The sequence below is a fragment of the Frankliniella occidentalis genome, unplaced genomic scaffold (genome assembly GCF_000697945.3).
Source record: "Frankliniella occidentalis isolate FOCC.00 unplaced genomic scaffold, Focc_3.1 Scaffold101, whole genome shotgun sequence".
In the NCBI taxonomy this organism is placed as follows: domain Eukaryota; kingdom Metazoa; phylum Arthropoda; class Insecta; order Thysanoptera; family Thripidae; genus Frankliniella; species Frankliniella occidentalis.
This window is the reverse complement of record NW_026267230.1, coordinates 40,745-66,492: the sequence shown is the minus strand read 5'-3', so window position 1 is coordinate 66,492 and position 25,748 is coordinate 40,745. Positions and strand designations below refer to the sequence as shown.

The following is a 25,748-nucleotide window of genomic DNA, read 5'->3' as shown; positions in this document are numbered from 1 at the left end:
TTTTTTTGCGTCCCGGAATTTTTTCATTACTGTGATAGTCCTGTGATAGTATTACATTTTTGCGACTATGCAATATTAAAAGGTCTCGGCTGAAAGAGAATTTGCCCCGAGGGAGTAAAGGGTTGTAGTGGTGATGGCTGAAGGGTGGGGTGGGGCGCGAGGGGTTAAGGTAAAGGGTGGGGATGGAGCCGGAGGGGGTCGGAGGTGAATGGGAGTCACAATGTATTTGATTCAAGCAATGGTAGAAAGGGAATCACAGTAACGATCAAATAAAATAAAAATCAAATTTCTCTTTCCTAGAACAAGAAAATTGTTTTCTACTGAGGCCAGTATCTAGATAATCCGTTTTACACCGTGACCGTGACGCGGTGGCGCCAACTTACCACGAGCAGGCTTCGATGTTTAGGGGTAGAAGAGTATCCGGGCGCGCCTCCCCTGAGCCTGAGCTGTCCTCCGCGGTGTCCTGGTGGCTCGCCTCACGGGTCCGGCAGCATCCTGGCAGCATACTCACATGCCGACCGGCTCGCGAATCCTCACACTTCTCAGTCACTTCACTGCACACAAATCCTCCCGAGAGGCAAACGCGACGCACTCCCGACGCGCGCGGTCAGTCGGCGGAGAACAGCAGCAGAGCGGCGATGCGACACACACGGAAGAGAGAGCCACCGGGGCCACCGGGCTGGCGGGCGGAGTGGCGCCCAGCCTGACGGCCTGACCAACGGAATGGGTGAGACGACTGGTCGGCTTGCAGGTCGCAGTGTAGTGTCGCCCTGGTCGCTGGTCGCCCTCGCCCGCAGCTCGGAGTGGGCTCGAGTACGTACGCGTACGCGGGCCCGGCCGGGCGTGGCGGGAAGGGGGGAGGGGGGCGTCTGCGAAGGGGCTCCGCGGGGCGGGCCGCCGGGGGGCACTGCGAGGGGCGTGGGCCCGACCCGCGCCACACACTGGCTCGCGAGAGGGCACAAGGGCGCCAGCCTCGCCCGGGCCTCGGTGCACGAGGAGGGGACCGTCAACACGAGGAGCGGGCGCAGTGCTTCGCGGCGGCAGTGTCGTCCGGCCGGCGGTGACAGGCGGAGGCTTCCGACGACAGGAGCACGTCTTGAGCCTTCGGCGGCAGGGTGGCGACTGGCGCGCGGCGCGCGGGCGCGGGCCATGCCGGGTGTCGGGTCTGGGGCTCGGGGCCGGCCGCAACACCCGCCCCACCCCGCCCCACCTCACCCCACTCCGCCCCTCTCCGCCCCGCCAACGTGCTGGGTGGACTGCGGGCCGGGGTCAGGACGCCGATGATGCGGAGGTCGAGGGGGCCGTAGGAGGGGGAAGGGGAGTCTGTGCTGTTCCTGGGAAGGAATCTCGAGGGATATGGATGATGGCGACAGCCAGAAGCTGCCCGAGGGCCTGTCAGAGAGAGGGAGAGGGGCAGGAGCCAAGTTACCGCCCCCACCCTCCTTCAGCCTCCCCAGGGGAAGGAGCCGGGCGGCGCGTCGGATTCGCAGACAGCAACTCATGTACTCGACTACAACGTGACGGCACGTCCGCCATTTGCATAGATTTACTTGATTGTCGTATGCCATAAGTTTTAGTGCGTGTGTGCGGCGCGGAGGTGGGGCATCAGAGCTTGGTGCTTGACACAATGCAGTACAGTACACCCCTATGTTCAGGAACCTGACCCTCCCCCCCCCCCTCCCCCATCATCTGTCGCCCCGCGGTCGACAACCCTACTAGGACACACGCACCGCATACCTGGTAGTAGCAAACTTTATTAAGTTGGCGGAAGTCGCTAGACTCATACCTGGATGCACATTCTTTCCCTGGAAGTTATTATTCGTCGATACGGCAGACGTCCCTTTATACCGAACTCATATCCCTTTGCAGAACATACCTCACACCTCCTCGAATCCTGTCCACGCGTCGATTGGCACGGAGCCCGGAGCCTCGAGCACCCTAACTCAATCCAGGGGCGGATTCACGAGAGATTATGTGTTCTGCGGATATTTCTCTATGGAGCAACCTGTATGGAAAGACTGAAAGGGAGAGGGGGAGAGGAGAGAGAGAGAGGGAGAGAGCGAATGTTGAGGGGCCGAGCGAGGGCTGGTATACCCGGTGTCGTCGTTGCAGTTCTGCACCCAGCCACTCCAAATCGCCTTTTCTCTCTCGCCCTCCGTCCGTCTCGCGAAGAGCGCCCCCGCCCCCGCTCACTCTACACTCGCCACTTTCACTGGTACGTGTATGGTTCTGGCGCTAAGCCCAGCAGGCTGCACACAGTACAGTACTTGGTTCAACACTTGCTCTGCAACAAGGGTTAGAGCAGCTACGGACGGACCTAGGATATCATTGATGGTTCGTTCGTACGGCGTCTCCACATCTCCCTCATGATCTCACGATGGTGCTGCAGGAGACAGGGAGCAGATCCGTAGTACGCCCAACCTGACACGCCCCGCTGCTTTGCTCTGGATTTTCTAGTCAAGCTCACCTTCTCCTGTTTACCTCCTCGTACGGTCGGTGCCGGTCGGTGCTGTTCACGGTGTACCGTGGTGCTGTTAGTTCCATCTTGGTTTCCGCCAAGTCAGCCTCCGCGCGAAGTTGGGGCAGCGTGCGGCAGTCTGACCGTTTGACCCGGTGGCGTCGGTGCGACCACCCAATACTCCCCACCTCCGCCCCCGCCTTCGCCCCCGCCCCCGTCGCCTTTCCGCTAGAGGGGCTGTGCTACGTACGAAATGGTCTTGCATCCCCCCCCTCTCTCTCTCTCTTGATAAATTCAATTTGAATTTCTCTCCAGCCCTACCCACAGAATGGTGCGCGGGACCCGCAGAGAACGGACATGGAGTTTGCTTTGCGGCGTTGTGGCCCAGTCCGGGCCTCTAAACAGAAAGGGGGCCATAATCCCTCTCTCCAGGAAGCGGTGGCGAAGGCTGCAGGAAGGGATGGTGCGGAGGAGGGCCAGGGCGGTGGCCTCAGGCAGAGCTGCCGCCTCTCCCGAGTGAGCTCTCCGTGGAGCTCTTTTAATCCCACACTTCTGCTAGTGCGTCTGAGCGTCTGAACTGACGTACCCGGCGTAGCCTGGTGCCCCCAGGAGCGGACTTGGGGGCACCAGAGGGGAGGAGGGGGGGGGGCATTTCCAACCTATGTAACCCACATGACAAACTGCTGTTGTTCCGCTACCTCCTGAGCCCGCGGCCAATCGGCGCACAGGAATCGGCGTTGAGGGTTGGAGACAAAGCCTGCGGAATCACCGAGCTGAGCTGGTAGGGGTCCTTGTTGGCGGGGGAGGCCTGCGCTGCAGGGCTTTGCGCCTGACCACGGGCCTGACCACGCCCCGGGCTCTGCACGAGCCTGACCATGCGAGCGCGCATGTCCGACTCCACCCAGGTGTGTTGGATTCTGTCCTCCCCGCGACTCTTGAAAGACGTTATCATTTTGCATGTCTTGTTCCGCGAGAGCGATACACGAGCCGCCCTTCCATTCTCTTCAATTCTGCGCCACCGGACCGGAGAGAGAACAGCGCGAATAACACGACACCTACTCACGCTCGCACGCTCAGGCTCGGCGTGGGGGATGGAGGCAGAGGAAGAGGACGAAAAGAGGGGGGGGGGGATTAGAGCGAGGGGGTGGAGGCAGAGTGAGAGTGCGAGAGGGAAGGAGATGTCGAGAGCAAGAGGGGTGGGCAGAGTGAGAGATCGTGGGCTGTGCACCGGCTGACCCGGGAAACCCAGGTGCACGGTGTACTTACACCATGCCTCAGGTGCGAGATGCTCCCTCTGCGCCGCTCTCTGAAGTCGGTGACGGGGAGATCTTGTCGTCATGTTGGACTTCTTCATTTTTTTCTCCCCCAGCTCGATCTCCTGAGCGCGGGTAAGCAGATGTAGAGGTACCCTTCCCTGACCTGATATCCTCATCCATAACCGCCCAGCCCAGCCCCGCCGCGTGTCCTCAGACAGCGAGGGCCGACCTCGGCAGACACGCCCATAGCTGGTGCCGCAGGCGCGGAGCGGAAGGACACGAATGGCAAACAAACGACCTACTCAACACTCGTCGATAGGAAGGGCACCTGGACGCAGACAAGCGGCATGGCGCACCAGAGCGCGGCCGGGCTACAGAGAGAATACGGGGTGTTGCGCCCGCACGCCCGCACCGCGCCCGCCGCGGGGGTGCTGTCGACAAAGCGCGCAGCGGGGGCGAGCAGAGCTGGCGCAAAACACTGATTGAAAACACCAGTGGGAGAGAGCAAGGTATAGCGAAGTGGGGCGACAGAGGGGAGAGGTGAAAAAGGAATAGGAATAGGCTGGGGCCAAGGTCATGGCCAGGGACAGGAAAGGGAAAGCGGCGAGTAAATGGCGACCTACGCACGTCGAAATAAACAAGCACCTGATAGGGACGGCCGGTGGGGCGCGGCCCGCGGAGGGTCCGTGGGGGCCGGGGGCGGCCCATGGGGACGGGTGGACTCAGCACCCCCCCCCCCCACACACACACAAACCCCCTGCTCCTTGAGGGGGGGACCTGAGGGGCGGCACTGGCTGCGAAGCGGGCGCGTGCGTGCGTCCCCGAGTGTCCGCGTTGGCGTTATTGCTTCCCTATTGGCTCGCGATCACTTCCCGATTGCTTCCCGATTGCTTCCCGAGTGCTACCCCTCCCTTCCGCGCCGAGGGGGCAATAACTCCCTTTTGAAGTGTACACGTGATTCCCGAAATCAATGATTCCCGCCTACTTTTGTTCAATTCTTAGGTTTTCAAGTGGTAGAAAACGCTTATTTCGACTACATTGTACGAGTTTCACTAGTTTCCCGATTATTTTAAGCGATTTCTGTCGATTTTGATTAATTTTAACCCTGATGATTCCCATAGGCAGGTGTACACATGATTCCCGGAGTTATTTCCCCCTCGTTCCGCGCCCCCACGCGCGCGCCCCGTCCTGTTTACATCCGGCTGGTCGCGAGGGCGCCATCGGCCGGCAACAAGATCAACACCTGACGCGGGCGTGCGCACGGTGGACGTGCGCCCCCGACCGGACTTGATTGCGGACACTTCTTCCTTTTTCCTCTCCAACACCAACACCTCCTTCCCTCTCCTGCTCCGGCCAAAGCCCGCTTATTTACATGCGTGTGTTTCTCCACTTTTAGAGTTCGTACGAGAGTTTGTACTTCCGCACGGCGCGGGACGCGTCCAGAAAGGATAGAAGTATGGCCTGGCGCCGGCCTGGCGCTCTCTGGAAAAAAATTACTCACTTCTGAGCATGGTTTTGATGGGGGCGGATCGTCGAGTTTACGAAGCTTCGCGAATGGATTCCACCCGCACCCATCCCCCCCATTTTCTGCACACCATTAGCCGCTAAAGGTTCATGTGAACTGACGTCCTAACCCTCATTGAAGTTGAAGTTGAAGTTGAAGATGTGCGCACAGGAGGAACCGCGGCGATGGTCTTTTATTCTTTGGGCTCTGGTTTCTTCTCACTCCACAGAGCATTTCAATGCAGAAAGAAAGTAAGAACAACAAAAACCGGACCCGGAGAGCGGTGATGGGGGTGGATGCGGGGAGGAGAGTGGGGAACGGCCCACACCCCAACACCCCGCAATCCCACCCCATCCACCCGCGACTTTCCCCCCGTCTACCCCCACCACTGCTCTCTAACTTCCGTTTTGTTCTTACATCCTTTTCAGACTCCATTGAAATGGCTGTATAGCTTTTGAGCCGCGCCTACCTGTGGCCACCACCAAAAGTCATCACTTGGGCCGCGCCCAAAACTGACAAACATTACTAGAAGGCCCAAGTCAAAATTACATACGTTAAAATGACGTCAAAGTAAAGTCACTTTGACCTTCAAAGTCAAAATCTAGTCCTCCCAGGTACGGACTTCGACGTCAAAGAGACCTGCAAGGACCTCATTTTGACCTTGACCCCGTCCTGACTTTGTGTTCTCACTGGGAACTCATTACAGTTCATCAGTAACCATATGATCCAAGCATCATATTGCTGTCGCTCTTCAAAAGTGTAAGCAAACCCACCCTAAACAAGCTTTAAATTTAATACATTAAATCGGTAATGGCATTATCCGTTTAAGTGTTGTTATTTAGGTGTCAGGTGAAAAGCTAAACAGATTCATTCATTTCGCCATCAATTCAGCCGACTCAGCTATGGAAATGTGGAGCGTAGACTCTGCCGTTGACAGCCACGCTGGCCCCTCCCCTCTCCCTGTGACCCGGCGACCGCGGGAGCGGGAGAGTCTCAAATGATTTCCGTGGACTTCCCGGGGCAGTTCGGACCATCCTGCTTCCGCATTTACGCGCTGGGGGGCTAAAATGTCGGAGATACTGTGAAACCTGCGAAACCTTCCCATTTACCCAGGGATATTTGAGTTCCGAATAACTTTGATGAGAGCCTATGACAGCGAGTGGGGGTGTGTGCGTGCAGGCCCGCCGGGGAAATCTCTGCGGAGCTGCGTTACAATAAGTACATTATACATAAATCCAGGGCACGGCGCCGGCGAGCGCACCGCCATCCCGGCGCCGTACGTATTACCAGTTGTTGTTGTTGTTGTTGTTGTTGTTGTTGTTGTTGTTGTTGTTGTTGTTGTTGTTGGCACCATTTCGTCACTCTTTCCCTAATCGCGAGGAGACCCGGTAAGAGACCCGCTGTTTTGTAATAATTTTCCTGCCCTTGGTGTTGGCAGCTCTGATCGCATACAAAAACTTTTCAGAATCGACCGACAAACGCTTCATCACCATAGTTTTAAAAAGGGCGAAGCGCAGTATATTCCTACGCTGGCGTGGGGCACGCGCCCTCCAGACCACAACGTCAAGGTGGTGGTCACTCCGGGGCGGCGGCGGCCCTCGCCGGCTCAGCTATGGGAATATGGAGTGTAGCAGTAGCATTGACTCGCAAATGCACCGAAGTTCGAAGTCCTGGCCGCGCCCTGCCCGCCCTGCCCTGCCGGCCCTCTGCCCTGCCCTTCCCTATCCCGCCCGGTCGCGGCCCCGCAGGGTCGACCCTCACCGCGAGGGCCGCGATCGCGAACAAAGGGCACACTCTGACGGGGAACACTGGGAAATGTGAAATAAAATCGAAACAAACATTGGAATCCCATTAATTCTCTCGCTCCCTGTGTTGTGCCGACACTGCTGTTCCTGGATGTGCTGTTGCCGACTCTGTTGTTGCTAGGCCTTCCTGAAACACCCGGAACAGCGCGGGCCCAGCGGATCTGTCAACAGAAGCCAGCAAGAAAGTAAATTTAGGCCCAGCAGCAGGACATTCCGCGGATGATCCGATTGATCGGTTGATGGCTGCAGCCTGCCCTATCTCTGTCCCGTAGTTCGCGCAGTCCGAGGACATGGTGAGTGTGGAGGGAAGCTAATATTGTTCATGTAGTTTGTATTCCGATGTATTTCAGCTAGTGGGTGGCGAAGTCAAACAGGTACCTGTTCCATGGAACGTACCATAAAGGTTCCTAGGAATATTACATAATGGGTGCGCAATGGTACGCTGCGTACGCATGTCTGAGCTACATTTTATTTCTATGTATTTTATTTTTTCGGTGTGGGGAGATTCGTGTTATTGACCCAGTATAACAACTCTCACAATCCCAACCCTCCCTCCCCGTCTTTCATTTCTTACCAAACCCACCCCCTATGAGATTTTGCCTTTCGGCTTTGCTGGCGGTCGCCGAGGTGCGATGTCGACCTGGCTGTCACTCCCCGCCCCGTGCCCAGTGAATCGCCTCGTCCAGGCAACGACCGGGCCCGACCGGGCCTGCCGTGAATATCATGAATAAAGTCCGTATTTTATTCCGCATGAGACGCAAGCGGGAGATTCGGGAGCGACGACTGATAGTAGTTCAGATCGGACAGGCAGGCGAACAGGCTGGACTTGACTAGTCAGCTAGTCGGCTGCTGGCCGGTATCGTGGCCGAGGAAGGCCTCGCGGTGCCGATCTCCGGGGCAGGGAGGAAGGGGGCTTGCGCCGGCAGGAAATTCAAAGCTGTCACCGGCCCTGTTTCACTGGGCCACGCGAACCTCTCTGTTCCTTGACATCGACTGGAATGGCATGCCCTCTGCCAGGATGCCGTCGGCGGCTACCGGGGTGGCGACGACTGGGACGGCGCTCTCGCCGGGCCGTCGCGGAGCTCGTGGGTGGGCAGCGCGCTGTTAAGACTCCTGTTCGCAGGGGTGGCAGTGCTGGCCGCGCACCTCTACCTGCAGCAGGACGGCGATGACGGCGGCGGCGGCCGCTGGGGGCTGCGCGGCAGGGGCTCGGTGTGCGCCGCGTTCGCCGCCCTCGGCGCGGTGCTCGTCCTCACCGTGCAGTCCGAGGTGGGCGCACTGCTGTCGCCGAGGGCCTGCCCCTGGGACTGGGTGCGCGGGCGGCGCCGTGCCGAGCAACACTCCGCGGGGGCCGCGTGCAGGTGAGCAGCGGGGAGGGGAGACATCATCACCACGACAGGGTGGCCACAAAGGGGTGAACTGTCTACACACGCAGTCATGGGGTACACCCGGGCGGCACGTTCGAGTCGTGGATGTTCGAGTGCATCACGGCGACGACGCCCGCCCAGGAGGCCGCGCCGGGGCCGGGCAGGGACCAGGCCGTGCTGACGAGGCCCGTGTTCGTCCGCCTGGAGGGGCGCGTGCTCAGCGTGTGGAGCTGCGGGGCGGCGCGCCCCCCGCGAGTGCCGCGCGCCGCGCTCTGCAGCGAGGACGAGGCCCTGCTGCGGCGGGCGCGCTCCGAGCTCACACACCGCCGGCAGTACCACCTCCAGGACGGCGTCGTCTCCCTGCTGCCCGCCGACCTGTCCAGGACCAGGCGCTGGAGCCGCAAGTACCCCATCTCCATTGTGGCGAGCGAGAAGCTGGGCGAGGAAGAGAACGTCCTCGCCCCGACGACACCCAGCACGTCGTCGTCCGTGGCCCCAGCCGAGCAGGGCGCACAGAGCCCTCCACCTGCCGCTGCGGCCGCTTCTGCGCTTGACCTGCCCTCCATCATGGTCTCCGCTGCGTCCACGCCCCTGGCCTCTTTCGAGGACTTCCCCGCTGGCTCGCAGGAGGGGTCGGCGAGGACTTCGGTCGACTCAGCAGCCAGTGCGACGGTGAAGATCTCGCCCACGACATCGGCCACGTCACCGCCAGTTTCACACAAGGACTCACCGCGAGCCTCCAGCACGAGCTTACCGACAGTGACCGTCCCCGCGGCCTCGGCGCTCGTGATGTCCACGGCGGCGACCAGCGCAAATTCCAGCAAAGACGTGCCAGCCTCTGCCAGCAAACAACCGAGGATGTCGCGCTCCTCCGGTTCGGACGTTTCAGATCTTTCCGTTAACTTTGCCGACGTAACGAAGGTATGCGACGTCGAGGACGTCGAGGAGAGGCTGTTGGGCGGCATCATGTCGCAGGAGATCATTGGTCTCGTGGACGACGACGTCGCGGTGGACGAAATCGGCCCGGCCTCGATGGCCTCTACGATCGGTGTCCAGGGCACCTCCCTGCTTCTGCTCGCCCGCACCGCCCGCCAGAAGGAGGAGTGGTTCCGGCGCCTGCGCCGGGCCACCGGTGAGCCCCACCCGCTCGACGACGCCGCCTTCCTCGAGGACTACGTCGCCTCCCTGCAGCACTACCTCGACGACGAGGGCGAAGTTGCCGAGGACGCGGGCGAGGTCGGCGCTGACCCCGCGGCCTACCAGGGCCTCAACGCGCTGGCGGGTCGCGTGCTGTTCGACGCGTGCCACAGCGCGCGCTGGGCTGCGGCCGTGCAGGAGCACGTCCAGAAGCGCATGGCCTCGGTCAGGGTGCCGGCGTACATGGAGCGGCCCGTGGTCTCGGCCGTGCGCTGCAGGCACGCCGCCGTCAAGGTGCTGAGGGCGGGTCGGCCTCGCCTCGACGCGCAGGGTCTCTGGGTCGACTTGGACGTCAGCTACCGAGGCGTCATGCAGCTCGTGGTCACCAGCAGGCTGAACTTGACGTCGCAGCAACAACAGCAGCAACAGGCACAGCAGGCAAAGCCGCCGCCCTCAACGGCGCCCATCAACCTCGATGGCAACGGGGTAGAGGACCAGGTAGCGGAAGAGGTCGAGCAGCTGCCGCCGACCTTGCCGCCAATGCTGCAACAGCGAACCGGGACATGGGGCATTTTCAAACGACTGGCAGAGAGCAGGTGAGTGACTATAAGTGACTATAGAAACAGAGCCCGCGGCACCCCTAGGCGACGATCCGACCAGGGAATGCCGGCCAATCCCAATGAGAAATGGTGACAACGAAACAAGATGGGCTGACTCCGCCCGGGGTGCGCACGTGCTGCGCAGGTTCTTCCAGGCGGCGCTGCTGGCGCTGTCCAACACGGACATCGTGCTGGTGGTGGAGGTGCGCGCGCTCGACGGCGTGCTCTGCGTGCACGTGCCCCCGCCGCCCTCGGACGGCGTCTGGCTGGGCTTCCGTGGGGTGCCCTGCCTCCGGCTGGCCGCCGTGCCCCGGGTGGGCAGCCGCACCCTGCGGCACGCCCTCCTGTGCCGCCTGATCGAGCGCAGGCTGCGCGCGCACATGGAGCGCGTCCTCGTGCTGCCCAACATGGTCAACATGCTGCTGCCCTTCACCTGAGGCGTCTTGGGGTCGAAGGGTGAAAAATGGGTAATAGCCACAAACCATCGCTCGCTTCCCTGCGAAACCATCAAAAGTGAGTCTAGTAGAGCTCTCTACAAAGTAAGGGTAGTGCAGGTAACAGCACATGGTGTTGGCCACTTCATAGGTCTCATAGTTTGGACGGGCTCGACACTTGGGAGCACAAAACTGTGAGGTACAACAAGGTTTCTGATCAGTTGTACTATATTCCATATTTAATGACTCTTTTGAAAAACATGATGGTTTATCTTTAACATGATTGCACATAAATACAAATATATTTACAATGAGGAGATTTAATTTGAAATGATAAATGATTTGTTTTTTATTGGCCACGCCGAATGGCAAATATGGCAACACTGTAAAATTTGTTCTTCCACTAAAGTGTAAAAAAAAAATTATGGAAAGACATTTTCTTTTAAATATAAAATAGAACTTATAAACCTGTTTAGGAATGATTTAAGTAGGTAGATGAAAACTTTTAAGGTAACTGGCATAGTTTAGACAATTTCTCCAACACAAAGACACACTCAATATCACATACACATATGTGAATATGCAATGACAAGGCACAGATGAAATACTTAACAGGATAACTGATTTACATGCCACAATATGACAGCAATCAAAGAGAATTAATTTCTACCTATCACAAAAATCAGTTATAACTTAGCTCACTCAGTATTTAAAAAAAGGAACCTGATCAAATTAATTAATTATTAATTACAGGAAGGGGTAGGGACAAAATAGTTTTCTATGACTGAAATTCTAAACATAATAAATAATATAAGAAACATTTACACAGGTATGAATATGACACAAATAAAAGTCATCTTCAGTCAATTTTGAACCTAAAAGGTGGCCTGCTGTTCTTTGATATCACCAAGAATCGGAACTAAAATGGGGCGAATCGTCGCAATCTTCCCACTCAACCACAATTACCAGATCAAGAACAAAATAGGCATAAAACCACTATTCAAATCGCCAACAAATTCAAAATACAGGTAATTAAAAACAATGTATGTTGAGGCACACATCAATGTCATGTTTAAATGTATAACTGCTTCAGAGAGACGATTCTTTCCAAGGGCACTGTACAGTAAAACCCACTTATAACGGACCCGCATATAACGGATTACCGCTTATATCGGATTTCTCGGCCGGTCTCTTGAATTTTCCTATGTTTCTAATGCTATTTTTCCCGCATATAACGGACCCGCTTATAACGGATTCCCGCCTATTTCGAACGAAATTTTCGGTCCCTTGACCATATATAACGGATTTTTAAGGAAAAAACTGACAGAAAATGTACATTTTGTGCCAAATGTGTCATAGGTTTGTGTCTGAAGTGAAGTACATACATAATAGGTTTGAATGAAAGAATAACAGCTCTTATGGAACATGAAAAGAAAATGTTATTAAGGTAGGAGTATAAGTACAATGTACTTGTTATGCAATCAGAAAGTTAATTCTATGTTCCTATTAGGTTTGTAACTTTCTGATTACATCATAAGTAGATTGAACTTATACTTCTTCCTTTAATAACAATTTCTTTTCATGTTCCATAAGAGCTGTTATTTTTTCATTCAAACCTATTATGTATGTACTTCACTTCAGACACAAACCTATGACACATTTGGCACAAAATGTACATTTTCTCAAAAATACTTGGCTAATTCTGCTATTGTGTCACATTATCCAGCATTTATTTGTTAATATCTGTTGGAATTGATGGACAATCAATGGAATTCATTCAATGATGCCTAAAAACGTTAATTTTGATGAAATAACCCATATTTGACCCTAATTAGACAATTCACGCTTATAACGGATTCCCGCTTATATCGGATTTTGCCGGCCGGCCCCTGAAATCCGATATAAGTGGGTTTTACTGTATATGTTGATAATCTGTCCTAACATTGACTTTTAACCCCAAGGAAAATAAAACATGTGAAAAAAAGGCAATGATGGATATGGATGGTAGGAACTAACATAAAAATCTGCTAAGGCACAAATGCAAAAAATTGATTGAACAAAAACAATACTGCTTTGAATGCATACAAGTAGAAGTTAAAGAAACAAAACACTTACTCTCTTCTATTCATAAATAAGTTCACCGAGAAGCAGATATTCATAAATTAATGTGAAATTGTCACTATCCTTAAGTACAGGGTGGATGATTCGTGCCATCTTTTTTTTCTGCTGATCCAGTACAGTATGAGCAGAAAAAAAAGACGGCTCGGACCACCCACCCTGTATGCAATGGGAATTAGTTCAGCCTGATTAAGTCTCTCAGTAATCAAGTATTTGAGACCAACTCTTCTTCAATTAATTAACAGATCCTAATTTAAGTAATGAACATTAAAAAAGTAAAACTAAAAATTACTGGCCAGTCAGGTAGGATTGTTTGGTCCCCTTTATGCTTGGCACCTTCGCAAAGCAAAAAAAAGGATGACATTTTCAGCTAGCATCTTCCTCCAAAAGAGCTATGGCTGCTTTAGCATTTCCTTTCAACTCTGATCCTGTTACTTCTATACGGTGCAAAATAGCATCCTTGAAAGCTCTCCGCACAGCCTTACGGTCTGCAGGTTTCCGAGATTCTGTGAGTTTGACTTGATCTAACTTCTTGTCTTCTCCTAGACGTTCCAGTTTATTTCTAGGTAGCCACTGCCTGTTAGCAACAAACCAAACAAGTTGAGAATCAATCAAAACGTCTAATGGTTAATAGATAGTCAAGATATTACTACATACCACGTGCGTTTGGCATCAAAGAACAATACAAGGTGAACTGGCTCTTTGCAGGTATTTTTCAAAGCTAACACATCATCAGGTGGGGCAGGAATAGGAACACCATTATGCATGTATCCTGCAGGCATGTCTGGGTCAATAATCTAAAGACCAAATTGAATGATATGTTAATTAAAGTGACTTGTAGTGCAAAAGCAAAATTTATAAAATAAACCTTGTGAGATACTTACCAAAGCAGGGTACCAAGGATAACCGCGGCATTTAGCCCATACAAGCTGCAATGGAGGCAACAAGCCCTTGTCAGGTTTAGTTGGCTTGGTGTGAACTTCTTCATCATCCCCTGAACTAGCAACAGCAGTTACATCAACAGACGATGCATAACCATCCTCATCTCCTTCACCATCAGCATCACTACATGAAGAACCAGTTGAACCCCCAGTGGAAACACAGGAGGAGCATGATGTTTCTGACTGGGTGTCATCATCAGTTTCATTAACATTATCTATAATATACCAGAAAAACAAGATTAACATTTTCAGATTGATGTACTAAGAGCAAACTAGCAGACATGGTATACAAGACACGCACCACCACTATTCCTATAAAGTCGAAAACTGTCTGAGAAAGGCACTGGGGGAGCAGGCATGAGATCATCTACATTGCCCATAGTTTGGATAGGAGTATTTTTTTCAGAGTTAATGCCCAACGCAGAGTCTAAGTTTTTACGAGGCCTTCCACCACGCCTTTTACCAGAGGTAGAACGGTTGGCATCATTGTTCCTGTGTATGGAAAAATGCAGTTAATGACTAGTTCAATAAATGTATAAGTAAGAAGTCTGCAGTTATTACTTACAGTATTGAAGAATTCTCTGGTGTATCAGGTTTTTTGAGGACTGAAGCTGCTTTACGGGTGAAAAGAACAGCAGTTCTTCTATTCACTCCAGAGGGAGATGCTGATGTTTGACTCCCACCACTATTACTGACATTTGGGTCTTGTCGAAGTGGAGTGGTGGCAATACCTCCAGTACTAGATCTGGATCCTTCTGACATTACAGTAATAAAATTATTGTTAAGAAACACAAAAGAAGAAATCATGTTAGATAGTACATTTTTAACAGCCAAACCTTTTCCTGGTGAAAGATGTGAATTAACTCCTTGCTTATGTGATTCTTTGAAAGAACTATCTTCATCACTTTCTTCCCGCACTTTCCGCTTCCTTCCTCTTTTTACTGAAAAGAGAATATGTACATTTTTTAAAAGAGAAATAAAGTTGGAAAGTTGAAGGACTTTTCTAAAAGAGTCTTTACCTTCAGGTTCAGTCTTTTCTGGCACCACAACATTGGACTCCTCTTCATCTTCAGTTGTCTCTTCTAGTTCAGTATTAGTATCAGTTCTTTCTTCTGTATCTATAAAAATAAGGCGAGAAAAATTTCAGGGGTTTCTAATAATTCACTTTAATTCCAAAGACTGATAATGAACATAGGTAACACCAACCAGACTTCAACAATTTTTTTCGCATTCCTTGAACTTTCCCTGAGGCAAGAAGTGACATTTTCCTACGAACATTGGCTATTTCAACTCTAATTGATTTCAGACGTTTATTTCTAGCAACTGGAGACTTCAGATCTTTTACTAAGTCTTTCAGTTCTAGCAATTTGTCCAGTTTGTATTCTAAGCTCTAAATAAAGTATACAAAAATTAGATTAACAATTAATACGAACAAAATAAAGATTATGGATAAGGTAAACAGTCAAAGATGAAAGTGGGCTTACCCAGTTTTTGCCTTCATTGAGAATCCTCGACAATTCCATATCAATATCAGCAGCTAGCTCATCTGGAGCACTAGAGCTAATGTCTGATAAACGAGATTTAACATGACTGCCTGATTGACTTACTGAGTTACTTTCAAATAGCTTTTGAGAGGCAGTTCCCTGGCCAGGTGCTGGTTCGTCCAAGAGCAGGCCAGTTTCAGTATCAAACCCAATGGCTTCCATGTCTCTTCTTGCTTGTCTTATCAAAGCTCCACCCTACAATTTTGATGAGAAATAGTGATCAAGTGCATAATTCACACATTGAGTCCCAGGGGGGGTAGTAAACATGGGTTATTGTGACCACGCGTGTGGTCATGTGGGACTCAACGTGCTAATGGAGTATATTTTGGGTCAAATCTTGAAAAATACCACTTACCTGATCTCTCATTTTCACACCAGCTCGGTAGAATACTGTTTCTTTGGAGTTGTAGGCAAGACAGTTAGAGACCATCAGCATAAAGTCACGATGAAAGTCATCTAAAGTTTGGTATTCATAGCTGTCAAGTTTTGTACGCATTGTTGATAAATCCATTGGCTCTTTAACAACATCAGAGTAGTCAGGAACTTCATTCTGATCAACAGGTTCACCAAATATATTGCCAGTATCTCTGGCTTGAATAGCATCCAGCAAGTTCCTCATGAAATTCTGAAGTGGAGCCAGGTTCATTAAAGTTTCTTGTTCTTTACTGAGAAAAAAAAAAGAGAGAAAATTATATGATCTTGTTTCTATTATTAAACGAAAGATTGATAAGTTAAAATATAATCTAAACTCACACTCGAATGAATTCTTTTTTTAATTTTTCACGTTTGCGGACAAGTTCACAGAGCAAACGTGCCCGCTCTAAATCTTGTCTCAAGCACTGCCAATATTTTAACTGACGATAGAGTTCCGCCTGCAGAAAATAAATATGTACGTGGCTTAGTTTAGATGATTAAAATGCAACTATGCACATTTGGATAAACACATCTGTTTGCACTACGTACAGCATCACTGGAATCAGCAGCTTCTCCTTTCCTTTCATCACGGCGCTGGAGATGAGAGCTTTGTAATCTTCTAAGCAACGGTACTCCATTCCTGAATTGCCTTTTCAAGGTCCAATATGCAATTAATCTTTGGATGAACTGATTTTTCTTCGGCACAGCTACATGAGTAGCAATTTCTTGTATTCTAGATAAGAAAGATTAAGGACAACATAAATAAATGAAATATCAATATACCTTCACTAAAGTGAAAAACTCATTTGTAGTAATAACAAACCTTTCTGGAGGGATAGTCGGGATACTAATGATTGGAGCCCATGATCGTCTCTTAGCAAGGACTCGCCTTGCATGTTTCATTTTATCACTTAGTGCATCAGGAGAGCCAGGAGAATTCATAGATCCACTGGGACTGGAACCTTCTCCTGGGGGTGACATGGCTAAAATACCACCACCAGTTCTGCTGTTAATTTTCGGCCTAGGCTCTGCATCTGGCGGAGTATGGTTATCACAGAATGCTGTTTTTTGGACCATTATAGGGCCAGGCTCTGAGTCTCGAACTGTATCCATTTTCATGTAGAGGCCTGCTTGTTGGGCACATGTCACATGGAATGCGGCATAGCAATTTGTTTTGTGACACTGAATACAGGCCCCAACACCTCTCTGCTTACAGATGTAGCAGGTCAACTTCCATCTTGCAGAGGGGATAGTTTCTATGCTATCAATAGGTTCTAGAAAAACAGTGTTGGCAAAACGAACTTCAGGAATCCACAGAGCACAAACAACATGGGCCCAGTGTCCCCGGTCAGTTTGCTTGAAAGCACCTCCATTATTTGGACACAAGACACAGTCTACTGCTCGAGAAGGAGATTGTAGACACCGTCTGCACAACCATTGACCTTCAGGAATGTAGGGTACACCATAACAGTCTTGGTGCACTGCCAAATTACACATATCACAGAACAGTATGACATTTGAATTTTGACATTCACCATCCATACAAATACAACAGACAGCATCATCATCTATAATACTTGGAACACCATCTGGTCCCTTGCCACTAACTTGCATCATAAAGTATGACTCCTTCTCCAAGCGATCCATCAAAAGTTCAAATGCATCCACAGGTACAGGTGTAAGGCTTTGCTCTGCCCGTTTTTCATTTATGATGCTCAACCAAGCAGAATCTTCTTCATCCATGTCGTATTCCACTTCTCCATCTAACTCTTCAGCAGATTTCTCAATGAAACGAATGTAAGCCAGTGTGGGCCGAGGTGGTGCATCAGAAACATTGTAATTGCTTAAAATTTTGAAGCTGGCTTCAGGTAAGGTTATTCGGTTTTCAGCTTGTTGAGAGGCAGCTGCAGCTGCAGCAGCAGCAGCAGCAGTTTTAGATAATTTACTTTTCTTTCCACCAGGAGTAAGCTTTCGGTGTGGTGTGCTTGAAAGTTCTTCCTGCTTAATACTATCATCTAATTTACTTTGGGATGCTTCAAATTCTTCTTTACTAATGAACTTGAGTGGTTCAGTTATTTCTACACGGGCAGTCTTTCCAAGTACCTCAAATTCAACCATCCTTTGGGCTTCGGCATAAGTTAAACCTTCATGAGCAGGTTGAATCATCTGCTGATCAACTGCATTTTTTAGCAATGGAGCTCGATGTGCACTCTTTTTTTTACGTCCTACAAACAAATATGTTTTTTAAATTAAGAAAATGCAAAAATCCAGTAAATGTGAAACAACACTTCTTGAAATAAAGACCATAAATTTACCTGATTTTATGGAGCTCCTTGGTTTTGGTGTTGTAAGTTTTTGATGAGGGGTTTTTAGACCAGCAACACTTGATGGTGTACCCTCTTCATTTAATGGATTATCATGGTCATATTTATGTAGATGATAGTTCATTCCTACAATGCTTTGGTACACTTTCCCACATTTTTCCATAGGACATTTGTATGGACCTTCCTGTGCCCGCAATTTGCGGCAGAACTCTGCCACATCAAAATCAACACCCATTTTTGGTTTCAGAGCTCTGAAAAGAGCATAATGAGGATGTCTGGAAAGAATGCATTGAGAGAGAATTAAATGATTGTTAGAGAGTTGTCAGGCAACAACTGAAAGGAGAAATATACAAGCGCAATAATCACAGCGTTGGATAAACATGAGGATAAACAACAGTTGTGGGTTGAATGTAAGGGCAAAGAGGAATAGTTTCGTAAACCCTACTATGCTATTCTATGACATAGTGAATTGTCTATGATATAACAGTTCTCATTAATAGAAGAAGCTGTAATGAAAAGCTGGAAAACAAGTAAAACACTGACACTCCAGCAAGAGACATAAAAAAAACAGAGTAAATCAAGAAAAAAACTGGTCGTCTGAAGAATGACAATTTTTGAGCAGAACATATTTTAATAAAAAATCGATGAAAAGATCGAGTATTATCATTTATTGACTGTATGAAATTTCTGTTTGTTTGTGTAGTGAGGTTAGGAGGTCTAACATGGTGTTGATTTTGGTTCTTAGACTTTTGTTATTTTAAGACAGCTGGGAATATGATGTCAAATTGAGAACTGACGTTTATACTTACGTGCTTAAACTCAAATAACTTAACACCACGGATCAAATTCACATAATCACAAACCGCATAACTACAGCGCCAAGAAAAGGTAAACCAAGGTAAACCGTTACTCAAAATGTATGAGAAATTACACGGTCAGTGGGCTATTCTTTGGACAAGAAAGTAGTGGGAAAGTGAGACAGAAGAGATAATCTTTTCCTCAAAAAATCATTGTACGAGTATAAATTTACTTTCTTATTCATCTGTTTCACCAGTTTTACTTGGCAGAAGATACTTCATGGTGGAGCATCGTCTCCCCCTGTCATATGGATGTGTAGTGTTGTTGTAAAGTTCTCATCGGAAGCCTTTTTGATCGATTGCCAGGCTGGCACCATCAAATTTCTCTGAACCCAGTTGTACAATCAACTTACAACTTGTGAAGGGATAATCCATCTACTGTGTACAGTATAAATTATGCATTGTATTAAAAAGGAGTTGTTACCATACAAGACCTCGCTTACTTGACAAAATACATGTAAGCTTCTCTTGTTGTTTTTGTGAGGTTGGGTTCTCGTCAGCAGAAGAGAACGAAGCAAAGCGTTTGCAAGGCTACTGTTGATTTTGTGTGTCAGTTGTCTTCTGTTGCCTTCGCCTGACAGTTGCTGATGCTTTGCCGTGCGCCTCGTATCGTAGATTCAGAATGATTGAAGTTTAATCCGTGAATCGTGAATGGGTGGATTTTATAGTGAGGTACCTGGACATTCTTTTTCGTGTGATCATACTCTTACTCATGAAGAATAATTGTTTCAGTGGTGAAGTAGATAACGGCCCCGATTTGATGATGCCTCCGTAGATCTCGAGGTTTCAATGAAAACTGTGATTCTGGGATTTTCCATAAGAACTACTAAACCGTCGGTTATAAAACCTATTTAATTTTACTCTCCTTAAATATTTGATTTTCATTTTATTTTTATGCTAGATATGTCTTTCGTACATGATACTGCTGTCAACTATTATAAGTGTCTAGATCATGAAACTATTATTACCCATAGAGATAAAAATCAATGAGAGCCCTATGTCCCTTTTTCAGTTAGAGGACGCCGATTATTATCATGCAGTGCATCAAGAAGACATTGTTTTGACAGTGCTTAAAATGCCAAGAAATCAGTGTCTCCCTATAAAGTGAAATTATTGAGAAAGTCTCAATTATGTGGACTGTCATTGTGCTTCGTGTGGCTTCGTATTGTTGGTGAACTTCAACTGTGAACTTGCCTAGCAAGTTATGTTTCTCCTGTGATTCTGGATTGAAGAATAAACCGGATCAACATGGCAGATGAGGAATCAACTGTTCGAGTTGCTGTTAGGTGAGTATCAGCATCTTAAACCCTTGCTATGTAAGTGTTTTTAAAGTGTAATTTCTTTTCTTTCACATTCAAACAAGAAAAGATTTAGGGTAAAATCACGCTTTAATTAATTTATTAGCCCACATAAAGCACAAGTATGGATCTTAACATAAGTTTCGTCAGTTTTGGGCCTTTATCATTTTGTCTAAAAAAATAATTGAACTACTCGCCTCTTAATTTTCTTAAAAAGTGTGGTGTTTAAATGATTTACTTCACAATCTAACATAATTTAAAGAGCTCATGATTTAAAAACAGAGTATGTTCCTTAATATGCAGAGTTTTTCTGTGCACAACATTACAGCAGATCATTGTCACTCAAAAATTGTTGGGCTGGGGTGTAAAGTTTTGAGTGTTACAGTAGAATTTTATTTATTAAACGGCCGATGGCATTTGTTATGCATAATTCTTCCGACAACGCCCCCGCCCGCAATCCGCGACCCGCACTCTTGATCCTGTCATCCTTTCTCGGAAGTGCGATGCGAATAGGCGAGCATGACTTCTCGAGGAGTCGTGCGACTCGCGCTTCCCGATTGTGTCGAGTTGCACAATGTATTGTGGCGCATGACTCGCGTGTCCGCGAGCTGCGGTGGGACCGGTGGGACGCACCCGGCCCGGCCGGGCTCGGCTCGACTGAGCATTCGCTGAAGCTGTAGCAGGGCGTTGCGTGCGTGACAGGCAGGCGGGGGGAGGGAGGCTGTCGGACTGGATAGGACGGACACATTGAGAAACTTGTGCCTTTTATCTGAGACGTCGAAGGGACGCACGACCAGTCAAGTCTCACTGATCGGGGTGTTGCGCCGTCGTGGGTTTGCCTACTCGTAAGGGGCGAATGGCGCCTCACTGTTTGTGGCCGCGAGCGCAGGGAAGCCCCCAGGGCGAGCACCGAGCACGGCTACGGCATTCGAGTGTAGGGCAGCGGCGGTGAGTGTGGGTGGAGCCACAAACCACTGCTACCACTGCTAAAACAGCACGGCATCACGGCCTCGAACAAATAGGCAAACCCGCAACACTCCGGCGCGTGCTCTAATGCGCCCGTCATCCGGTTCGTTACATATGTCGCCGTTCTCGAGCTTATATTACATTGGAAGCTTTGTTGAGGAGAGTTCCTCTTATATAGGTGGTCGTTGTGCCCCGTCCCAGCAAACGCGTATACTAGCCCGCATGCGCGGGTGCAGGTGGGTTGCCTACTCGCACGGGGCCATCGGGCGTCATGGCTGGCTACAGACGATAGGCAAACCCATTTGAAATGAGTCATTGATTGCCGGTGCCGTGCCGTCCGCCCCCCGGCGCTCAGTGACCCCGCCGAGGTGCCCGGGCCGAGGCGGGCGGGCCGACCTTGTCCGGCGCTGACCCAGTGCAGTAACCATATGGCGTACGCAGTCCTGACCAGGGCCCCGTCCCGGCGCGGCGGCACCGCTTGGCTCCGTACATGGCCACCACGCCGGCCTTGTCCGGCGCGGCCGCCGCACTGCAGGCAGTAAGGTGCGAGGAGGAGGTTAGTCATCTTGCGCCGAGGATGTGGGCTGTCTCGGGACCAACGAACCACACCTGGAAAGGTCCTGGAACTGTGTGGAGTGGGTCGGCGCGGGCACGCGGGGTGCCCGGGGATGCCGGAGTGGAGAGTCCACTGGAGTTCGGTGCGCTGAGAGCCCAGCGAGTGTCCTGTCCTGCTGAGGGGTGACTGGGCTGAACCCTGCTGAGGGGTGACTGGGCTGAACCCTGCTGAGGGGTGACTGGAGTGCAGAACCCTGCTGAGGGGTGACTGGGCAGAACCCTGCTGAGGAGTGCGAGGGGAGTGCGTGCTGATGCTGAGAGTGGAAAGGGGCAAGGTGGCAAGGGGGTGGCGGAAGAGTCCTGGTGAGGGGGTGGCCGGATGAAGAGTCCCAGTAAGTGGGTGGCTACAGAGTTCCGGAGAGACGAGGGGGAGGGTGCCGGGGGCGGGGTCGTCGACCGCCGGTAGGTCCTGCCGTGGCGGGTGCGTCCTGACGTCCTTTGTTCGGGAACCTCGGCGACAGCGGACGGTCGTGGCCGGGCGGGCTAGGTCCTATCAGACGGAGAAAACGCCGTCGCTGCGTCGCTGTCGGAGGCCGTGGCGAGTCGCTTTTTTCTGTTCCCTGCTCACTTAGGCCCCTCCCTCCGCCCGCGCTGTCGTGATGCTGAAGCCCCGGCACCTCACGCTCTAGAGGTGCAGGGGAAAAGGGGGGGGGGGAGGGAGGGCCGGAGTCTATCTTCGGGTGCACTTTCTCCGCGAGGCACGGACGGCGCCGGGGCCGGCCGGGGCACATCTCGAACTCGACCCGACCCTCTCTCACTCACTCTGTACCCGCACTCTCCTGCCCCTCTCTCCGCCTCTCTCGCTCCCGTTTGCACTCCGGTTTGGCCGCTCCGCCGCCGCCGCGATAAGCTGGTCCACGCACAGCCTCCCGCCGGGAGAAGATGCAGCACGCGCAGCTCTCACATCTGCTGCTGCTGCTGGCCTAGCTCCGGCCTCCGCGGTTGCAACGCTCGTCCAGGATCTTGTCCAGGGCGTGCCGATAGTAGCTATGTCTGGAGACGTGGCCATCATGTGGTGTGTGTGACCCACGTGTGACCAGGTGCGCCCCCCACCCCTACCTCTCTCATTGCGGTGCTCTTAATGTGTAGCATAGTTCACCGGGCCACGAGTCGTCGCGGCGATCTGTGTGTCTGTGTGTTTGTGAGCGCGAGAGACTTCTTTATGGGGGCGGGATCCGGTTCTCTCCGGTTAATCTTTGTCCCCCACCACACCTTGCTCCCCGTCGTCGATTTCCGGTGGCTGGCACCATGCGTTAAACAAAAGCGTTGTCGGGAGACTATTGGTTTCAATAAATGTTTTGCGTGTTTTCATGAGACAGAAAACCACGCGTTTCAAGATTCACTGTGAAAAATTTCCTCGTAAAGTTACGACATTTCTTGTAAGTTGGAATTACAAAATAATGTTGTAAATTTACGGTGGACCATTTTTGCTCCTCCATTAATTCCAAGTGTATAGGAAGTGGTTGTAATTTTACAACTTCAAGTTGTAATTTTACGGACTCACATCATGAAAAATTTTCCTGTAAACTTACGAGTATTTTCCTCAGTGTTTTTCGTGTTATTTCAAAGGGGAAATCATATCAAACTACCGGCCAATAAATCAGATGGTGTGAAGCATATACTGTGCTGAATTTGGCGGTCGTGTAATCCCCGTGTCATGTCATGTTAGGAGGTGAGTGTGGGCGTGCCCAGGCCGTGCCCTGGCTCGCCCCGCGGCAGTTCAGAAGGGGAGGGGGGCTCATTTCTGGCTTAGCGTGCTAATCGTCCGCCGAGGTGTGGGGCGCGGCCATAGGGGCTCATAATTATTGACAGATGGTTTGCACGCCCCGGATATGGGAACTATTTATAAATGCTTTTTAATAAAATATTTTTTTAAAAGTTAGCCACTTCAATAACGTGTTTCTTTTTTCTCTGCGCCGCTGTTTTATGCATCTCCCGATATCCCCATTTTCACTGAGAGAGGCGCCTCGCGTCACGATCATTCGACACGCCTGGCCGTCGCTGGCTGAGTGGAGGAGGCGTCGCTCACTTTGCTCCTGGCTGATTACTCAGCAGCAGTATAATAATAACAATAATAAAAACAATTTTCCAAAACCAATATTGACAGTAAAAGTGGCAATATCACTTTGATATTTTATTTTCTTTGCACCTTTCCGCGGAGGCGGGTCGCCTGCCTGCCTTGTGTCTCTGCTTCCGCGGCTGTGGCTGCTACAGTTGATACTGTAAGTGCCTCGTCATGTGGCGTGCAGTTTGCCGTGGCCTAGTCGCGCTGCCCGTCCCCTCGTCCCCTGCCCGCACGTTGCGTAGAGGTAGCTCAGAGTTCCATTATGGACCTGGTTGCAAAATTTTGACACTCGATGTGTTTGCTTTCCGGCATAGTTAAATTTTTCACATTTTCACTCTATCTTGGTGACGCTGACTCATATTTCGTCGTTTGGAGGGGTTTTCCGCATGGAGTGCGTTCTGGCCCGGGGACCCTCTGTGCGTGCGCGCGCCGGCCCGTAAGGCTTCCGCCGAGCTGATGAGGGGGCGAGCGGCTGATTGCGACTGGCTGAACGGCTGGCTGACTCCACTGAAAATAGGCGAGTTTAAACTACGATGGCCAAACTTGATTGTACCACAGAGCACTCTAAAGGCAAAAATCCTGGCAGTCAAAGTGGCCGACGGCGTTCAGAGTAAGCGGATATCGGATGTATTCGGAAAAACGAACCACGTTTGAAGCAGCGGGTACGAGATGTGAAGCGGGTATCGTCGCCAGTCGCCACCCACCCGTCGTGTAACAGTATCAGCAGTGCGTAAGATGCAGTCCAAGAATGCGTCCGAGACCATTGTGTGGTCACGCTGCCACGCTGCACTTCCCCGCTGCACTTCCCCGCTGCACTTCCCCGCTGCACTTCCTCGCTGCACTTCCCCGCTGCGTGCCGTGTCGCTCCTGCCGCCGTTCCGCTCGACGCCGCCCGGTCCCTTGGCACATCACGGCAGCCCCGACTACACCGTCGCAAACAAGAAACAAGTCCTCTCTTCCACAAAAGAAAAGACGCTTTATACGCCTAAATCATTATCCAATGCTTACAAGTCACCCGGTTAATCGGTGCGCATGACTCCTTGAATCCCCATACCCATTTCGGTCCCTGTTCCGCAAACGCTCCGAACCCTTTATTATTTTCTCTGTGTGTAAACAACATTTCCTCGTGACGGACACTTGATCGACGCACCTCGGGGAGCGGGTGCCAGTCGGTGTCTGTCTGCCAGCCAGTCCCTGCCTTGTTCCCACGGTACGGCGTCCATGCTCGCTGCCCTGTCAATCAATACGAATACGCGATCGGGTAGCGCGGCCGCGCGGCCCGCCTCCAGGAAGACGCCCTGGCCGCTCTGCAGGACGGCGCCTGGGGGGTAGGCCGCACTGTGCCCGGCGTGCGCTGCGGGACTGCCTATGCACAGGCGCCCTCCCCGGGGCGTGTCGCTCTCCACCCTCCCGTCAAGTGCGATGAGAAATATAGCTGACCGTGTGAGTGCGTGCGTGCGTGTGTGTGTGCGTGTGTGTGTGTGTGTGCGTGCGTGTGTGTGAGTGTGCACACGGGCGTTTGTGTTCCCCGGCCCCTGCGGGATCAATGTCAGTGCTCATAAGAAAAAAGTGAGTAATTGTGTTGGCTGGTGGATGCGTCCACAGTGTGCGGAGGACGGGAGGGGCGAGGGGCGGCTGTGGGAATCAGTGGTGGTGGCGGTGTAGCAGCAGCAGCAACAGCAGCAACAGCCAGACAGCGCGGCGGTGCACGGTGTATTTCTAACAGGACAGGACTGTAATAATGCTGTGGTGTGTCCCATCCCATCGCCCATCGGTGCCAATTCAGAGCCCGTCGGGACCGCCCCTCCTCGCCCCGCCCGCGCCGTCTAGCGCCGCCACGCCCCGCCACGCCCCGCCACGCCCCGCGGTCAGCGACCCCGCCGGCGCGCGCCCCTTGCGAGCTGCAGCCGGCACAGTGCACATCGTTGAGCCCATAAAGCTCCATCGGCCTCTTGGTCCCTGCTCCGCGACGTGCAGGTGAACCAAACCGCTGGCGGGCGCCTGGCGTGACCGTCGGGCTGAGGCGATGGGGGTGACCTTGGCAGT

The 25,748-nt window shown here is 51.4% G+C and overlaps 4 protein-coding genes across 7 annotated transcripts in view; 2 read left to right on the top strand and 2 right to left on the bottom strand.

The window, feature by feature from the left end:
• The window catches only part of LOC113211815 (tyrosine-protein kinase receptor torso-like), a 21,564-nt gene extending 20,446 nt beyond the window's left edge, over positions 1-1,118 (bottom strand). For both annotated transcript variants that reach the window (XM_026430304.2, XM_026430305.2), the window contains exon 1: positions 384-1,118. The gene's annotated coding sequence lies outside the window, so the exon portion shown is untranslated. The remainder of the gene's footprint in view (positions 1-383) is intronic.
• Positions 1,119-3,727: 2,609 nt separating this feature from the next.
• LOC113211797 (uncharacterized) lies at positions 3,728-10,655 on the top strand. The gene is made up of 3 exons (XM_052269738.1): positions 3,728-3,736; positions 8,736-10,123; positions 10,272-10,655. The coding sequence occupies exons 1-3, from the start codon at positions 3,728-3,730 to the stop codon at positions 10,561-10,563; spliced, it is 1,689 nt and encodes a 562-aa protein (XP_052125698.1). The 3' UTR covers positions 10,564-10,655.
• A 126-nt stretch (positions 10,656-10,781) lies between these two features.
• Positions 10,782-18,956, bottom strand: LOC113211809 (bromodomain-containing protein homolog). Of its 2 annotated transcripts, none has more exons than XM_026430296.2 (15): positions 18,711-18,956; positions 17,893-18,176; positions 16,401-17,802; positions 16,127-16,310; positions 15,917-16,035; positions 15,519-15,828; positions 15,104-15,358; positions 14,826-15,009; positions 14,639-14,737; positions 14,456-14,560; positions 14,185-14,371; positions 13,921-14,111; positions 13,563-13,834; positions 13,336-13,475; positions 10,782-13,255 (listed from the first exon to the last, which is right to left on the bottom strand). In XM_026430296.2, exons 2-15 carry the CDS (start codon positions 18,134-18,136, stop codon positions 13,045-13,047), a joined length of 3,903 nt encoding a protein of 1,300 aa, XP_026286081.1. In that variant the 5' UTR covers positions 18,137-18,176; positions 18,711-18,956; the 3' UTR covers positions 10,782-13,044. The 2 variants fall into 2 exon arrangements, with proteins under 2 accessions (XP_026286081.1, XP_026286079.1); XM_026430294.2 differs by having other exon boundaries at positions 14,185-14,374; positions 18,711-18,955.
• Positions 18,957-19,279: 323 nt separating this feature from the next.
• Positions 19,280-25,748, top strand: part of LOC113202081 (kinesin-like protein KIF21A) — a 46,171-nt gene continuing 39,702 nt past the window's right edge. For both annotated transcript variants that reach the window (XM_052269752.1, XM_052269751.1), the window contains exons 1-2: positions 19,280-19,430; positions 19,771-20,044. In XM_052269752.1, the coding sequence (XP_052125712.1) occupies positions 20,007-20,044 (38 nt within the window). In that variant the 5' untranslated portion in view covers positions 19,280-19,430; positions 19,771-20,006. The remainder of the gene's footprint in view (positions 19,431-19,770; positions 20,045-25,748) is intronic.